Source organism: Arvicola amphibius, chromosome 3, assembly GCF_903992535.2.
Source record: "Arvicola amphibius chromosome 3, mArvAmp1.2, whole genome shotgun sequence".
Classification (NCBI taxonomy): domain Eukaryota; kingdom Metazoa; phylum Chordata; class Mammalia; order Rodentia; family Cricetidae; genus Arvicola; species Arvicola amphibius.
In genome coordinates, this window is record NC_052049.1 from 7,928,870 (window position 1) to 7,947,112 (window position 18,243).

Below are 18,243 nucleotides of genomic sequence, written 5' to 3' on the forward strand. Positions count from 1 at the left end.
ATGCACACTTTTCTAGAGTCAACAATACAAGGGACAGTTGAGTTCTTGGTTATTGTGTTTCCATTCCCTAAACCCTTCCCCAAGACCCCACATATTCAGCTACCTGGCCAGACTCTCTGCTTTACTGTGGTGGTAACAATGTAACAGGCACGTGTCTGTCCCACATTATTAGCAGGTATGGGAAGAGCTGGGGACTGTCCCCTCAAAACAAACAAGCAAACAACCACAACAGAACTACTCTTAGTTTCTTTCATCAAGTAAACTCAGAAATGAAATGGTCTTTAGTACTCTGGACCTAGACTCCTTGAATCTTTTCCACAGTATCTGGTGGCAGAAGGGGTGGGGAGATGAGGTCTCAGGTCTCCTATGACCTCCCACTTCTCTGCCTCTTGGTCTGACGGCATAAATTTAAAGTTTGGTGCCTGTCTCTCAGGCTGCTCTTCAAACTAGTGACTACATGAGAGTGATCTGGGCATTAATGATGGTCTACCTCCAAAATGTCACTCTCCAAGTGATGCAGACAGAGCGATTATTTTCAGTTCTGTAAACACACCCCACACAGTTCCATGGGCAGAATACCTCAGCCCGCATCTGGCTAGGCTAGGCTTGTCCACACTGGCAATTACTGTGTTTGAATTAAAGATGCCCTAGGCCACCTGCCTTGTGGCTGCAACAAGTTCCCTCTTTTTATCCTATTTATCCTCACAGTCATCTGTTTGTGTCAAGAAAAGGAACACACGAGCACAGCATCTGTTACTAGAGCCACAAAATTACCGAATACTTCTATAAGGGAAAAACTAGGCAATAAATCCAGATGACTTGTCAGGTGTTTAAGGAGAGAGCGTTCCTCTTTCAATCACAGTGCCTTGTTTAAGCTGAGCATATGTTGAGAACAGCAGAGTCATCAGCTCAGCTTAGTCTGTGATGGGGACAGGCACCAGAGAAATGTCATCTCTTCCGCACTGGCAGAGGAAAGCACCGCCCCCCCCCCCCCCCGTGCACCCCCTACCCCGACCCTAAGCACGTCTATAATGAAACAGGTAACAAGTTAAAGACACTTCCCTATTGGTTACACTCTGCGGCATGAAAGCTCAGAATCTGATTTCGGGTGGGGAGAGGGAATCTAACTTTCTCTGGCAACTAACTCTGAGCTTACCCGCTGGGATAGCTCCTGGATGTCTTTCTGGATGCAAGTAACGGGTCTAATGTGGTCTTACTAAATTAACCTTGTTGCTTTAAGTCTTCAGACTCCGGGGAGCAAAGAGGGAAGATGGGTAGGTGTTAGAGGCTGAGAGACCACACTATAGGCACACCTAAAGAAGGATTCTAACAATCTTTTTAGACAAGCCCTGACAACTCCCACAGCCCCAGAATCTGAAAACTGCTTCCAAGTCATGCCCAGACCTGCTGCTTGGATCCAGTCCCCCTTGTTCCCCGCCGTGCACCCAGGTGAGCTGCGCCAGAGCGCCAGTCCCCTTACCTGCCAGGCTGCCCGGCCTCTGGAGGGTGGCCGTGGCATACAGTTCCTGCGAATGCTTGCTGTACTGCTCGGACGCGTGGACCAGGCGCTTGGTGGGCGACAGGGTGGCGTAGGTGCCGATGGTGGAGCTCAGCTGGTGGATGGGCGAAGAGGATATGGTGGACTGCACGGTGGGGGGCGAGGTCACGCGGATCGGGGACAGGCCGGCCGAGGACACGACGATGTTGATGGGCGAGCTGGTGCTGTAGGACTTGGCCAGGCGGCTGGGCGACTGCTTGGGCGAGGAGCCTCGCGGCGCGGCGTAGGCGGCACCCTCAGGGGCCGAGCCTCCGCGCTGCAGCTTGGTGGGCGAGCCGCCCTGCGTGGTGGTCAGCGGGGAGCCCCCGCGCGGCGGCGCTGGCAGCGTGGAGCTGGAGTAGTAGAGCGCGGCGGCGGCGGGCGGCGCGTCGGGCAGGTGGAAGGCGCTGCCCAGGCTGGGCGCGAACGGCTCCCGCGGAGGGGGAGGTGGCGGTGCAGGCTCCGACCCCGCCAGGTGCCCCGCGCGACCGGTCGTGCCCTGTGCCGGGAGAGCAGAGAACACGCGCGCTCAGTGCTGGAGAGGCAGCCGCCCACCCGCCCCGCGCGGCTGCAAAGGACAACTTCTGCGCTCAGAGCCGCGGGAAAGGCAGGCTTCAGGAGGAGAGGGACGCGAACTCATGCCCAATCTAATTCCTTTCCAAGGAGAAAGGAGCGGGTTCGTAAAGACAGGCTGACAAAGGGCAAGAGGCAAGTCTCTGCTCAGCATTCCAAGAGGTTTTAGTCACAGAGGAAAAAAAAAAAAAACATTTAAAGGCCACCCAACCGGTGATTGTCCAGAACGCCCTCCCTATCTGGCAGTTTTAATGAAAACTCCAGGCATTAAACGCTCCCATTATTTCGGGAGACACATTTTCAGTCACCAAAAAGTGACCGAACCATATCTTAGATGGAGGATGTAAGAGATGCACTTCTTAGAATTTATTCTGCTGCTTTGCCGTTAAGACTCTTTTTGGGGGCAAGAGTTAAACGGAGGGAGAAATGCTACCTCACAAGAGTAAGCTTGGTTTTTCTATATATAGGCTTCTAGAGGAAGCAGGTCAATTAAAATTGAAATGACAAAAAGCGCTTCTCTTTTCTGGATTTTAAAAGTGGGCTCTAGATGGTTCAGTCCGGCAGGCTCCTAGGAGCCCCTGCAGTTGCCTCTTTCAACTGAAAGCCAGTTGCTTCCCACCACTTAGAACAAAAGAGACAAGGGTTGGGGTGGAGTTAGATCACTGAGGGGAAAGGCGGTTTCCTTGAATAGGGTTGAGACAGATTTGCATCACAATGAAAGCCCCACAGGGTCAACCACTTCTGGGGAGAAGGTCTTGATCCTCTAACCTTCCCCTCCTGGTGTGTGAAAAGCTAGTAGCATTGCTCCCTGTGTTGGAGAAGCTGGAAAAGGTTTGGGAACAAAGACTTCTGTTTGGGCTGGGAAGAGAGCAAGGAGCTGGAGGGAAGGGAAGGGGGGGCAGAAGAGAAGGTACATGCTCTCTACAGAACATTTCAGTTGTTCTCTGCCCTGTGGGGTGGCATTTGGCAAGTGGGAGGCTGGGCACTTGATCTGCACACACACAGCATTCCCAATTGTGGCTGGGATGTTAGGGGAAATGCTGAGGGCTTAGCCGGGCAGCATCAAGTTCCTGTATTAAGAACAAGTTGGCATTTGGGGCAACATCTCAGTCATCTTTGGCCTCATGAGCTTGAGGAGTCCAATTTGATTCCGAAAACCCACCTTTAAGGAGGGGCAAATGGGGGGTCCTGCTTACTAGAGAGCTAGACAGTTTAAACATTCCTGGGGCTAACTGGCCTGCCAGCATCATAGCTTCTTGGAATAGCTCAGGACCAAGGAGAGACGGTGTTTGTGGTGGAAAGGTGTACAGAACTCAGGGATTGACACGTAAGGCTGCCTCCTGACCTTGCCCCAACCTAGGCAAAGGCCATGCACAGGCATAGACACACATTCACACTTATACACACACTCTAAACACTGCTTTGGGTGAGGGAGAAAAACCATTTGTTAAGAGACATTCTCAGTGGAAGGTGTATGTGTGTATTTCTCTCACACACATTTGTTTATATACCATATGTATGCTTAATATGAATTTCATAGGGAAATTATGTATCCCCAGCTGAACTGGAATCATTTTTAGCTTAACAGTAGGAGCAAAAGCAGAAGGCAAGCCCCAAGTGTGTGCTCAAAGATGTCTCTCTAGCCACCACAGTAGGACCTTGTCCACAAAGGACACCTCAGTAGCAGTTGCTGCACCCATGAAGGAGGGGTTTGCAAGCTTGGCGCATGGCTTTGGCCTTGACCGTTTTAAGAACGTACAAGCTCTGCAGAACTCCCTTATCACCCTGGATCCCAGGGTTGTGCTCCAGTCTCACCCAGAGAAGCTTGGAGCTTCTCTGCCAGCAGTAATTCTGAGCATGGAACGTAACATCCTAAATCAAACTGTAGGTGCAAATTGCCAGAGGAACTTCCAATACATTTTAGAGCAGCCACGACTTACCCTAGACATTTCGGAAACATGAAGGTAGGACCTAAGTGATAAGGAAGCCCCTATACTTAAGGTTCAAGTATCATTGCTGAAGAGGAGTGGTGATATTTTAAGAGCCAGAGCACCAAGACAAGGCATCTACTGAGAGATAATGTCTTTTATAGATGAGAGGGACGTTGCATCGATGAAATCTAAACAATGTGGCTGCCTAAACACGATCTGAAAAATGATCACACAAGTTGACGTCCCAACATGTCAGTGCAGAGAGAGGAAATCTCGTAAGGCTCCAGCCCTAGATGAAGACTTACAGGCTGCTGAGAGAGGAAGAATCAGGTTTCTCCAAGGGTGAGCTCCCCGAGAGATGGTGCAATCCCAAGTGGTCATCTCTAAATCCATGTACATATAAGCAACACTGGACGGACTTGGTGCCCACTCCCCACCTCTCTCTCTCTCTCTCTCTCTCTCTCTGTGTGTGTGTGTGTGTGTGTATGTGTTTGTAAGACAATTCTAACTGAAGAAGAGGCCATAAATTTAAGAGGTGACACATGGGAAGAGTTGGAGTATGGAAAGGGAGGAGTAGAAATAATGTACATGCAACACACTTATATTTTTGATAAAAATAATTTTAAAAGGAACTAACTCAATTAATAAGCTGATTAACTAATAAAATAGGAAAATTACTCAATATCTCTGCATTTGAATGATGTGTGAGCCAGGAAAGGTATAGTTTATAAACACCTTCCCTTTCTGTTGATCTTTTGGAATGTCTAACCTGAGAGTACTAATTCTGTTGAATGTTAATAATAGCTTCCTCAAATGGCACCCAATTCAGTAGAAATTTTGGAAAATGCCATATTACCTCTAGACATTTTGAAAGCAAAGGTGTCCAACTCAAAAATAGGTTTAGTGAGATTTTAGGAATTTTTAACAAGGAAAAGGGGAAGGAGAAAGAGGCAATGGCATTTTGCATTCTCTGAAGCAGTAAGTCCTGTTTATTCACTGTGCACTGAAATGCGAATTTAACACAGCCTGCTGTTTCCATTTGTGTAAAAGCCTCCATCACTTGGCCTTCCCAGGATGCCAGCCTTACTAGGACCTGTTGAGCAGCATGGCCATGTACAGGGCAGTGTCCCAAACTGGTATGTCCCAGTACGGCTGCCACTAGGCAGACAAGCTCCCTGAGTGCTTCAAACGCTGCCTGTCAGCTGAAGATCTGGTTTACCGTACATATGATTAATCTCAATATACATAGTAACATGTGACTGGAGACTACCTTATTGGGCTGCACAGCTGCACGAGCCCATCTTCAGCTCGTAACAAATGGTCCAGAGGTGCTGCAGTCCATCACAGAGGCTGATGGAGTAATAAATGTCTAAGAACAGCTCATCATTTGTGCAAAAATGTTGATCTGGGAGCATGTAGCCACTTCTGTTTCACTGTGTAAATTCATTTAGTAACTCTTCGCCAGTTTGGGAGCCATAAGGCTGCAGTTCAAATCCACTTCACAGTTCACAGGATGGTTTATTATAACCACTGTTGAACTGAAAACAATACACAATAGATGCCAAGACCCTAACCCACTCCTCTAGGGGTTCGGCTGTACCTCAAGCATGAGTCGTACATTAAAAATGTAGGTCTACTTTTCAGATTAGATTTTAGCCAGAATTTGATGTTTTAAAAATTAAGGACTGGACTCCTTTTTATAGTGATGTTTGTAAGCAATGATAATGGAAAGAAATGTGTCATTGTTGAAGAAGCCCTTAAGGAACAACAGTAATAAAACACATTTCACAAAAAATTGGAGCAGAGTGGGCCTGATGTTGTCCTTGGTCATGGTTCTGGATGCTGGCAGGGGCAGTTCCTCCCTATACCTTCCTTCATAGTTCCTTGGATTAGTCCAGGAACAGCAGTTTCTTTGTCTCCAGAGAAAGTGGAGATCCACCTCTTTGGAACTAAGAAGGAAGTAGGTATCAGAGACAAACAGCTATCCAGTAGGCGATGTGATTGAATAGCATCCAGCAGGTTGGATCTCGGTACCTGCTCAGTGTAGTTCTGGTTTTATCTAGTTATTGTTAGAAAATCCTTAAAAAATAGAAAGCATGCACTCATAAATGTTTTTCTAAAAAAAATTGCTTATCTCTTTGAATGTAAGTTTTAGTCGGGACAGAGAGAATATACTATAGTTATAAATTTTATATTCTATTTTTGTGTTTGTGTGTGTGTGTGTATATATATATATATATATATATATATATATATATATATATATTTGTGTGTGTGTTGCCTATTTGTTGTAGCCTTCTCTGTAAGTGTGCAATGGATTCGTGCCTTTTTGATAGAACTGTTGAGTACAGGATATACTGTCCAATCACTACTGAAAGACGCTGAACATGGACGTTAGGCAAGGCACACATGGCTTCCAAACAGGTTTTTAACTAAGACAGAATCCACTCATGACATGGTGGTTCACTCACTGGTCACTAACTAGAGCGACTGCCCGGCACGGTGAGACATGCTCTCAAAGCGAGTTTAGCACTTCTCCTGAATACTGTCCTTTTCTCGGATATCATGTCATTGCACTTTAGTGTGTGCTGTGTCCTCTCTGGGCCACAAACATGATGCTGTTCTGTTCTGGAAGAACGGAGACCCTGAGAATATAGCGGGTTTAGTTTAGAAAGTTGCACTGGCCTCAGTGGCAAGCAGGTGCTTCCTGATCGTCACTCTGAATCCATCTACAAAAGAACCAGGGATGGCAACGAGGTCACCAAAGGGGACCCTTTCTCAGATCCTGAATGATATTTTATTCTCTTTTCCTGGAATTTTGACAATATAAACAAAGCAAAGTACAGGAAAAGGAGAGAGAGAAGAAAGACAAACCCCAGTGCTTTTGGCTAGTTCTCCAGTGACCTGACAGCTAACAAGCTCTCAGGAATCTTGGGTTCCAATCATGAGTATACATGACAATAAATGAAACCACATCTTATGAAACAGGGTCTGATTTATGGCAGTCCTTGCGAGGACACAGTGAGACCTGCCAAGTTTTCTGAAGTAGTCATAAGACCCCCGGCTCTGGGAGAGGAATGATGTTTGCCCAGAATGCTAGGCAGCTAGCACAGTGAGGTCAGGAATGGACAACTGAAGTCACTGGTTGGTGGCTTCCCAAGATGAGCCTCTTGAATGCCTACCAGAGTCTGCGACCTGCTTTTTTTTTTTTTTAAAGCATACTTTCTCCTTTCCCAGTTTCCTGTGGTTATGACACGTGGGCAGACCTGTCACTAAAGGTGCCCCCTCTAAAGACAGCTCTGGGTGGTGGTGACTAAGTCTCTGTTGGAAGAAGCACTTCTGGGTCAGCGCAGGGTCATGGAAGGAAAATGTGGACAGCACATTTTAAAGGAAGCAGAGACTCTGCATCCAGGTTGTCCAGAGAGTTGCGGGGATGCAGCCCTGACTTGCATCAGGAAGCAGAGCCTCCACATGCAGACTGTACAGAGAGGTGCAGCAATGCAGCACTGGCTTGCATCAGAAAGGCCTTGAGCTGACACTTGCAGGAACTATCTTAACACAGTGTGGTCTAGGTGATTTCAAAGTGATCAGAAAGTGAAGTGATGACCGGTCATCCAGTGACTCAGGGAAGCCAGAATGAAGGACAAGGAACTGCAGTGACATCTTTGGAGACATTGATTTCTCACTGAGAACCATCAAGTAAGGTGATTTTGTAACATCAGCTCTGTGCTGATTAAAGCTTTAGAGAAGTCATTGCGGTTTCTTAGGAGCCATTTGTCTAGAGCTCAGGAGTTCACACATGCATAGACAAAGCGATCGGCTCTCCAACCTTTCAAATGAGAAAAATCACCAACTCTAAAATGTAAATTGCTTTATTAATACATTATATGAAATGTAACTATGAGGATAAATTTACATCCCCAAATATGTTCTCTGAATTTACTCTCTGGATTGTAAAAAAAAAAAAAAAAAAAAAAAAAAAAAAACAAAAAAAAAACTGGCTTCTGCATTACGACTATTGTCCATAGCAATACAACACCTTTTCCTCTGCAGTGGTCTGTCTATAATTTCAAAGAAGAAAAATCTTGGTACTGTAAGAAAGATTTGATTTTGGAGACAGTCAAATAAAATGCTGTGATGCTTGTCTAGCGATTCTCTCAAGGGTACTGGCTTTGATAAAAACTGATAAACAACATAAAGAAAAGAGACAGCTTCTAGGTACAGGGCCTGCATTGTCCCCGAAGGCATTAGCTGCCACGGTGGTTGCCATCAGTGGGAAATGAAGGGCTAGTAAAATTGAGGGCAGCATCTCACTGTCAAATTCAACTTTATTGAAAAAAATGAAGATAGTTTTTTTCCCCCTTCAGTTAAAGTGTCACAAGACCAAATATCACCTGTGGATCACCATGGAGACCATCCTCGTTGCTACATTACTTACTTTTTATCCAAGTAAATTATAGAAAGTAGCGAATGGAGGAGGAAGAGAGAAGGAAGAGGAGAATGAGCAAGAAGAAGGCCTTGCTTTGGCTGGCTTCTGGGAACCTGTTGCTAATGCTGGGTTGTGTTGTTCAGCTTTAATACAGGCACACTTGATATATCATGCTTTGTTGACACCCATGGGAGGCCTCCCCCTTTCTGAACAGAGGTGGGGGGTGTGGATTGAGGAGGAAGTTAAAGGGATGGTGGGAGGATAGAATAGGGGATAAGAGGAGAAGCTGTGGTAAGGATGTAAAATAAAGGTAAAAAGTTAATTGATAAAAAAGAAGGGAGCAGTTGACAGTCAAGCTGATGGGACAGAGTGGTACATTATATGACACACCGAAACCTCCAGTGGCATCAGGACAGGTGAAGAGGTGATGGAGAGGCAGGAGAGGAGGAGGACAAGCAGAGATTTTGATGTTTTGGGTGTGGTTTTCAGTTCTGTTATGGTTTATTGGTTTTTTGTTTGTTTGTTTGTGTGGGTTATTTTGTTGCTGTTGCTTGCTTGCTTACTTTGTCTTGTTTTCTTTCATGGATGGGGGATCCAACAGGGATGGAGAGGACTATGAGGGGACTGGGATGTGCACAGAATTGGGGTACATGATGTGAAACCCCCAAAGATTCAATAAAGAAGTTTAAAAATATATAAACAAACAAACAAATTAATAACTAAAAGGTGTGGAAGGAGAGGAGGAGAGAGATTGAGAGGACACATCAGAGATACTGAGAGATTCCCCCAGCCTCCCCCAGCCACTGGGCCCCTAGCAATGCAGACAGGAGGTACTACCGAGTAGCAAAACTCTCCAGTCTTAAATCCTTAGGATTTAAAGATGTCATCAGAACAAACACGGTGCTACTTGGTTCCTCAGATACTTGCTTTTCCTGTCTTTTATCCCCCCTTTAATAAAAATTTGATAGGTTCATTAGCTCATAAATATTCTAATAAGCATTTTATATATAACCATTTCCATAAACCCCAATAGAAATAAAAGTGGAGAAGAAAACATGAAACAATGACATAAAGATCCCATAAATATTTATCATAAATAATATATAGGCAGGGTGTCTTAGTGGCATGTCTTCTCAAAGTCTACATGAACACTGGCAAAAATTTATCACATAAGACTTTCACTTCAGCACAAAGCTCCATCAGTACAATTCTAATAACCTAAATATTTGCACAGAAAAGGAAATGTTCGCTGGAACACAAATATACACTCCCTGCAATACAAAACACTTCAATTGTCAAAGCCAGATTAAACATATTTATGCTAGAAAGGGAAAACAGGCGAGAAGATTTGAAAGTCATGCAAGAAACGCAGATTTACAAGAAGCAAATATTTTAAGACTATCAGGGAAAAAAAAGTAAAAACCAAAACCAAAGCAAAACCCTCCTGCCAGAGCCCACAGATAAGCCAAGGAAAATGCATAAAACAACATGCTTTCTCCTCTAAAGGTTGCATGCTGGATGCATTCTTTGCATTCCACATGGCATACCTCTATGCAAGGCTGTGTTTGCTAACTGTATCGGTAACTTGTCTATCAAAGTATTACTTCAAGATAGTTTATCTTATAACTAAGCAGGTAAGAGTGGCCTTTCCCATGCTGAAATGAATACAATGCCCCTTGCTAGGAACTGTCTTCTCCTCTGCACCCTAGGGGAATTTAGGGTCTACCCTACCATCACTAAAAAAGTAGCCACCTACTTGCCAGTGTTCCAACAATGAACTCATCTGCCTCTGGGAGAACTGAACATCGGAATATTGATGATTATAATATATCATACACAGGGACTTTAAAAACATGATGTCAGTGTAACATTAAACAGACAGGCCACATTGAAAAGAAATGAGGAATTTTGTTCTATGGAAAAGCTTGTTGCTCTTCTAGAATGTCCACTACTGTTTGGGGTCATCTTAGAAACCTGTCACATAACTCTCAGCCTCTTGAAGGCCACTTCCCTGGAATTACCATAGCTATTTCAGTCCTTCCTGGAAACATGTGAATGGCTTTAAAAGAAAAAAAATCTCTCAGCTCCGATACTACTCTTCTAGGGTTGTGTCCTCAGATATGTAATTTCATATTTCCATTTATTTTGTTTCTTTTAGGAGTGACTTGCTGGATGATTGTACTTTATGTTTAGACGTGAGAAAAATCATTTTCAGAGTGGTTCTTTTATAGGCTGTATGTACAGCATCTCAAGCAGGGACACCGAAAATGTTGCATGCATGGAAGTGAGCAAAAACGTAGAGGCTAGCTAACTCCTTCTCCAACCTGCTCAGAAGCTGGTATGGTATCAAAATGTAGAGGCTAACTCCTTGTTCTCCAACCTATTCAGAAGTTGGTGTGGTATCAATACGGTGAATCTCCCTGATGCTGGCAGAACCTGGTGGAATTCTGTGGGCCTTAGGCCAGTTATGGAGGATGTAGACATTAATTACAGTAGGCAAAACTCTGCATGGAATCACACTAATGGGACCCTTTAATACAACAATATATGACAGGACTGTCCCTTTTTACATATAGTCATGCTAGGCTCAGACACTTACTCTAAGATGAGCTCTACCAAGGATCCACTAAGTCCCCTGACACTTTGCAAATCTGTGCACCCTGTTCTAGCTGCCCCACCTACATGTTTTTTTTTTATTAATATGCCAGACAACTCCACTTGGAGGCTATTACACTCACCATCCCACAGATTACCATGTATCTCTCCTATGTCTTCTCCACAAAATTCTATAGTGTTTTATTGCCCTCTCTGGATATTATCCTATTCTGTGTCCATTTCCTTCCCTCAGTGACCGTCACCTTCTAATATACGATATATACTATGCACGGTGCTTACTTGAAGTGCTGATTTTCTTGTTTTCACACATACTGCTAGAATAAAGGGTCCCCGAGGACCAGGACCATGTCTATTTTCTATACTTCACCATCCAAAGAACGCAGACTCATGATATACAGAAGCATAGAATAAACGTCTTGAAGAATCGATGAATAACAGGGTCATAGATTAAGTAAATGGGAGGGAAGCTCGGACTCCTTATAAGAGCCAACGTTGGCTGAGAAGAAGCAAGCAGATAGGGCCACATAGCCTGCTGAAAAACTGTAAGCGGGCAACTTGGATGAGCAGAGCCTCTGGGATGGAGGAGAGAGAGCTGGAGGTAAAATAAGCTGCATCACTTCCTGGATGTGACATTTGCCGGGTGGGCTGTTATATCTGCTGTCCTACAATTCAGCTGCGTGAATTCACCACAGCATCTGAAGAAAGTCTAGCCAGTAACACAGAGGAACTGTCTGACGGTGACTCCTTTGACTGACGGGGCTCTGGGAGGATACAACGAGGACAGAATCCATCCCCAAGGCCTACTGCAGAATTGGAAATGGCCGTTCCACAAACTCTTAGGAGGCTGGAGAAACTAGAATCTTTCCAAAAGTTGGAACTGGAATCTTAGACACTGCTTCACAGTCACAGTGGCCCAGGATCCTCGAGCAAGACCGAAACAACTCATATCACTTCAGAACTTCAATTTGTAGAGAGGATGGGTAAACATTTTTACTGTTGATTACTGATCTTACTCAGCTCATCATCCATTAGCCACGGTTTGGCTTACTTGCCCTTGCAGCACTTCTTAACTCCAAGACATTCAAACAACTAATCCTGCTTGAAGGAGCGATGTAACACCATTGCGAATATTGACCAGAAAACGTCACAGGGGCTTTGGAAAACCAATGGATCTGAATGTGAATTTCTGAAATGGGGTCTGGCTGGAACCCTAATGGTTTGGTAAAACGGCAAGTTTTCTGGTTCAGCATTTCTATGCTATTACTTTGAAATTACAGGCCTTCTGGGCTATCCAGCAAAGCAGCTGCTCGTAGACAGCACCAATAACCAGCAAGCTTCTTAGAGTTGAGTTGGTCAGCTCCCACCTCAGCTCTGCTGGGAAAAGCTCACAGTCCATCAGGACTCCTTGATCCTGTCTCTCACACCACAGCATCGGACTCCTGCCACAGCGAGATCTGAGCACTCCCACTCACTGGCGTCTTCACACTACAACCAGGATGACGCCACGTACACAACTGTGACATCCCGACAAAGATTCAACTTTCACAGGAGGCAGACAGCCAAGCATTCGAGTCCATGAGCAGCTTTATAATTCACTTTTATCTACTCAGCTACAGCCCAGCACACAAAACTGCAACATTTACGAAACCACACCTGTCAAGGCTTTAGGAAAGAAGTCATTTTTGAATACAATTATCAGAAGGATTTAACTTTAAGGAACGGAGTGCGGGGTGACATGTGACTGCTGTAGTGGCTCGATGAGGCCACTGTAATCTAATCTCTCTGCAGACATTGTGGGGTCCACCTGGCCTTCGAGGTCCTACTGCTACGTAAAGGAGAGACGGCTTTCAAGCACCTCTAAGTTTTGTTGGAAAGACACCTGGGTGAATAATAAAAGTCAGTGAAAGAGAAGGGCTAGAGAACTCAGTGATGGGTCCTAGCACTTGGGAAGGGCTCCTGGTAAATGCAGTACTCCATTAGTGCCTAAGAAACGACTAACCTCCTCATTTAAAAGTTGGGAGCTGTTGGTCCTTCATTCCAGGATCAAAAGCATATAATTTCAGAATGTCTTGTATAGATGAAAATATGCTCAAAATTTCATTAAAGGAGATAACTATAGGATATATTAGTTCTGGTGGATTGATTGACTATATAGAATTTAATAATATAATATATAATATTTTATTTATTTAATAATATAATTATTACATTTAATTTATAATTTAATATATAATACATCCAAATCATAAGAACAAAAATGTTGCTTACACACACACACACCACATACATATAGACCTGAGATTTTCTTTTAGGTTGGTATAAAAGTTTCAAAGGACAATGTGTGTGTGTGCGTGTGCCTGTGCATGTGTATGTATGCTCCCCTGTGCATAAGTACCCCGTGTGTTAGATCTGGCTGCTTTGATCCAAGTTGTCTTTAACTACAGATAATGAATTTATGAAATTTTAAGAATACTTATGTGCCTTAAAGAAACAATTGAGGGTATACTTCAAAATCTGACTTGACAAAGTGTAACTATTCCTAAGCTAATCTCAATTATCTACAGTCTACTTCCATATACTTGATTAAGAGTTTATACTGGCCTTGATAGGATTAACTTCAAAGAATAATTGCATGACTTTTTTTTCTTTTTAAGGATAAAGACTATTGTCTTTTTGCTAGGTAAACTCAGAGATCCAGACTGTCTGATCTACTGATAACACAGATGCTCATTTACTTATCCATGCAGCTAAATACATACAACAGAGACACAAGGTTAGCAATTCACAGATATTTCTAAAGAAAATGTTGCCCGTTCTGTATTACTCCACACTCATAGTTTGATGTTTCTTCAATTCATTCACAGCAAAGGACCTTCTGTAAGTTGTTCAACACATTCACAGAGACCTTCTGGATCCCACCTCCCTTGTGCCCCTGGCTCTGCCACTGTTCCCTGGGAGCGCACCCCCACAGAAGAGCAAAGGACCCTTACCTGGCTGAAGCTCTGGGCGGCAGCTCGGGCTTGTGTGCTGCGTGCTGGGAGCTGAGAAGGGGCAGTGTCACCCAGGGCCAGGGTCTGGTTGCTATGGTAGCTGGCCGGATACTGGAAAGACCCTTCAGGTTTGGAATTGAGCTGAAGTGCACTCTGGGAGAGCAGACTGGGCCCTGCGTTAAAAGTCATTTAGAGCAGTCAGTGACAGTCTCGGTGAAGCAGAAATGACATGTATTATTTATTGAGAGTAGCCTAGAATTATCACATGCACATGACTTCTATGCTTTGAATTCTGAGAACTAAAATGACCATATAATTTAGCTCCAGATGAGATGAGTGTGTGTATGTGTGTGTGTGTGTGTGTGTGTGTGTTAAAAGTTCTCAGAGGAGTAGATTTTTCAAATGATCTCATCCTGACCTACATAGAGATATTTCTTATGAAGCAAATTAATCAAGTAGTTATTTTTGGATCAGACAATATCAGAAACATTTGAAATAATGTAAAAAAAAGCTTCACTTTTTGTACATTTAATTCATTAATATAATTATATCTCACACTTCATGACTGGCATGCTAAAACACTCAAAAAACTTCTGATCAGCAAGAGCTTCCTTTGTATGAATAATGATGTAATACCACAGTGCCAGAGAGCAGACAGTGCTTAAAATATTAATAGATGTTCATACGATGTAGGATTCACCCTGGTCTCATATAGTCCCTGCGGACTAGTTATCTTTGCCATCACAGAAATGCTCAGCAGGAGAACAAAGAGAAAGTTATGGCGTTAAGATTGGCGCTGTCAACACGGTGTACATTATAGGGAATGAGGGGAGGATGGGCAGGTCCTGGCCTTAAAATTCCATCACATTTTGCACATACAGTTTGGCTTTATTTTCTTGTGTTTCACTTGCATTGAATTCTTGTAAGAGTTTACACATTTATTTCATGAAAAAAAAATTAAAACTTAAACTTAATATTCACTTTGGGAGCTTAAACCTTCACCGAGAAGCGAGCATGTATTTGCCAGCTTCCCCCTGTGTGCGTCTGAGATGGCTGGTGGAGGAATAGTGTTAGGGGAACCAGAATTTGGCGATACCAATGTCTTCGTGTTTCCTTGCAACATGGTAGGGAGCCAGTTCTTCATTCATGCGGAGTAATAACACATATGGCCTACAGGACAGTCTTGAAACATCCTTGACGCTCACTTTGCTTCTCAAAATAACAGGATCGTTTCTGTTAAGTGAGAAATTTCAGGGTTCTTGTTTGTTTTAAAACATGACATTCTCTTTCAGATGAAACCCTGGATTGACAGGGACTATTCTTTGACAACTCTAACTTGCCTATTTTTAGGTGTATTGGTTCATATGACCCTTGCTAATTAAGGTCTCTGCCTTCCCTCATTCCCTGTTGGGATTTCAAAACACGAGGATACCGTTTTAAACTGTGTTTCCATTTAGTCCCAACCTTATCATGAAAGGTTTTACAAACATGCAAGTGCAACTCTTTTTCTTTTAGCACAAAACATCATCCCAAGGAGACAGTATGCATCAGGCAGTTATGTTTTCAACAGCTTGCAAAAAGACCAGGTGCTCTATTTTGATGGTATTACAAGCTTAATCGCCCGGATGATGCCGTCTCTGTGGGGAGAGGCATTCCCTTTCCTTCAGGACAGTACAAGTCCCCTGTCCTGATTACAGTGGTGGAAGCTGCCAGCCACGGCAGAGTAAAGAGCTTGTCTCCCCATTCTAGATAACGTGCAGGCAGAGTTCTGGGAAAGCTTTAGGAAGCACAGAAGGAAACTGTGTGGGGTTGTGGTCCACGGGGAAGAGACAGGTCTTCACTGTGGAAGAACAGTGAAGAGTTCTGGCCCAGGGCTTTAATCCTGGTCCTCAGTGAAGACCACAATGGAGAGAGCAATGGCTCTTCCCTACCAGAGACTGGAAGTTTCACATTGTCTTAGTTTGTTATCTCATTCAGGATAGTAGATGAGCACATAACAACCTGCGCTGGGCACACTTTCCTCCCACAATGCACCTCAAGGGCAAGGAAGGTCATAGCAGACACAACAACAGTACGCAGAGTTTGAAATCTCAACGGAGTGAATTAAGAGAGAAACATTAATTTCACATCATTTATCATAATCCACAAAGCAAAATGCCCACATATTTTAACTATCTGCCTTTTAAGACAGTATGTCACTTTACTCCAATGAAGTTTTCCTGAGCAGCAAGTTAAATAATTTTGTGTCCTATGACTTCACACAATTATTCCCAGAAATGTACAAATAAGCAACATCATGTTCTTTTTCAAAAATGAATTGCCATTAAAATGATGGTTTATCTGCTCCTGAGGAAATGCATCATGGGGTAATCAAACCTGCTCATCTTTTATAGAATCAGTCATGTATTTGATCAATACTCAATGAAAACAAACCAAGATTCACTATCTCATTATCCCGCTAATACATCTCAAGCCCTGAAACCAAGATGGGCTCTGACACTGATAATTGCCCCAATGAGCAGTATCATCACATTGCAATACCGACATGTCACCTGCCAAGGACAAAACAGTCGGGACAACATCCCAGGCCCTCTGTGCACCTTACAATGTCTTCTTCCCACTGTTCATTTGACTTCGAATGATCAAGATATTTTTCTTTCAATTTTGGAAAACACGCATACATGAAAATATAAAAATGGTTAAAAAAATCACACAATATCTCTAAATTATTTCATAATGGAAATCAAAATTGCATACAAATTTCCATTACTTGATTAATGTTATGGTGTATTGAGGCAGAAAAATATAAATTTGCCAAAGATTTTTTTTAAAGAATTTAGTTTAGGGATTTAAATTTTATTTCTTTTCTTCCTTTAGAACTTTTGGATTTATATGTAGAGTTGCTTGGGCTAGTAACAAATTTAGGCAATATTCTTGAGGCTGTGGCGTGTATGTGTTGGAGGATGATGGGGTAATGTGGAAGAATTTAGTGGGGGAAACAGAGGACATTTTGCCTTAAATTCCATGGATGAAAATACTGTCTTCAGCACCAATAACTGCACCGGAAGACACTCTAACTCCAAGCAGCCGAGGTTAATAATTTCTGCCTTTACAGAAAGCTGAAGTCATGCTCTGGATGCATGCTTCTAGAAAACTGAGCTGGAAGGTCAAGACTGGTCATTGTAGAGCTCATGAAAGAAGAGTCCTGAACGTGGGTCAGAAGTCAATTGGGAAGGACCATTCCTTGAAGGTAAGGGATACCTGGTCAGTTTGTGTTTCAGACAGTCTTTTTGTCCTTGATCAACCAATCCTTCCCATTCTGACTGGATGGAGGAGAAAATTTTCCAGGAACTGCCATAGTTGATCCCACTACTTCTATGGGATGCAGGGAGCAAAGGCTACTGAATGTGAGGGAAACACCTCAATAGGCTCTCACACATATAAAATGACTGTAAGAGCACACAGCAGCCTTCCAGAGAGGCTGACTTTACATTTTCATTGTTCCCAGGAGATGAACAGAGAGGGAAGGGAGCATTAGAGCTGATGTCTTGGGCTCAGGGCTGAAAATGAACCCTGAACCTCAGGCTTCTGTTTCCTCACCCAGGAATTGCTGTCCTTTAAACCCACAATACTATGTCTCATGCACATGCCAGCATTTCAGGATGAAACAGTCTACAAAATAGACAGTTCCCTGCAGCAGGTGAGGTCTTCACTTCTCAGATTAGATTATTTTTCCAGTGAACTTTTACTTCTGGGTCCCACCAGGGGCTGGGAGGAGCTAATTGCCTACTGCGGATCAAGCAGGCTCAACCTCAGTAAATACAAAGGCTGGAATGCTATTTTTTTTTTTTTACATAGAGCTTTAGACCCACTTACAGGTAATATTAACACAGACATCATGATACACAGTCAGTTTCTTATGAAATTAACTGGGTACTTTAAGAATATCTATGACCATGTGTGGTTGACTACGTATATATGTTTGCAAAGCCTTAAGGAGACTGTATCTGAAATTTCCAGCTCTTATCTGACTTAGTTGAACATCTGCTCCAGATATATTAAATCGGTTCCAGGTACATTAAATCCCAATTAAACTACACAGTGTCCAATAACACAGAAAGGCCAGAGGTTCCCTAAGTTATGTCTGCATGTCATCATTTAAATCAC

The 18,243-nt window shown here is 43.5% G+C and overlaps 1 protein-coding gene across 1 annotated transcript in view; it reads right to left on the reverse strand.

The window, feature by feature from the left end:
* Positions 1–18,243, reverse strand: part of Ctnnd2 (catenin delta 2) — a 623,964-nt gene that overhangs the window by 340,682 nt on the left and 265,039 nt on the right. The window contains exons 5-6 of the mRNA XM_038323012.1: positions 14,077–14,249; positions 1,481–2,036 (exon numbers count right to left, since the gene is read on the reverse strand). Coding sequence (XP_038178940.1) covers positions 1,481–2,036; positions 14,077–14,249 — 729 coding nt within the window. The remainder of the gene's footprint in view (positions 1–1,480; positions 2,037–14,076; positions 14,250–18,243) is intronic.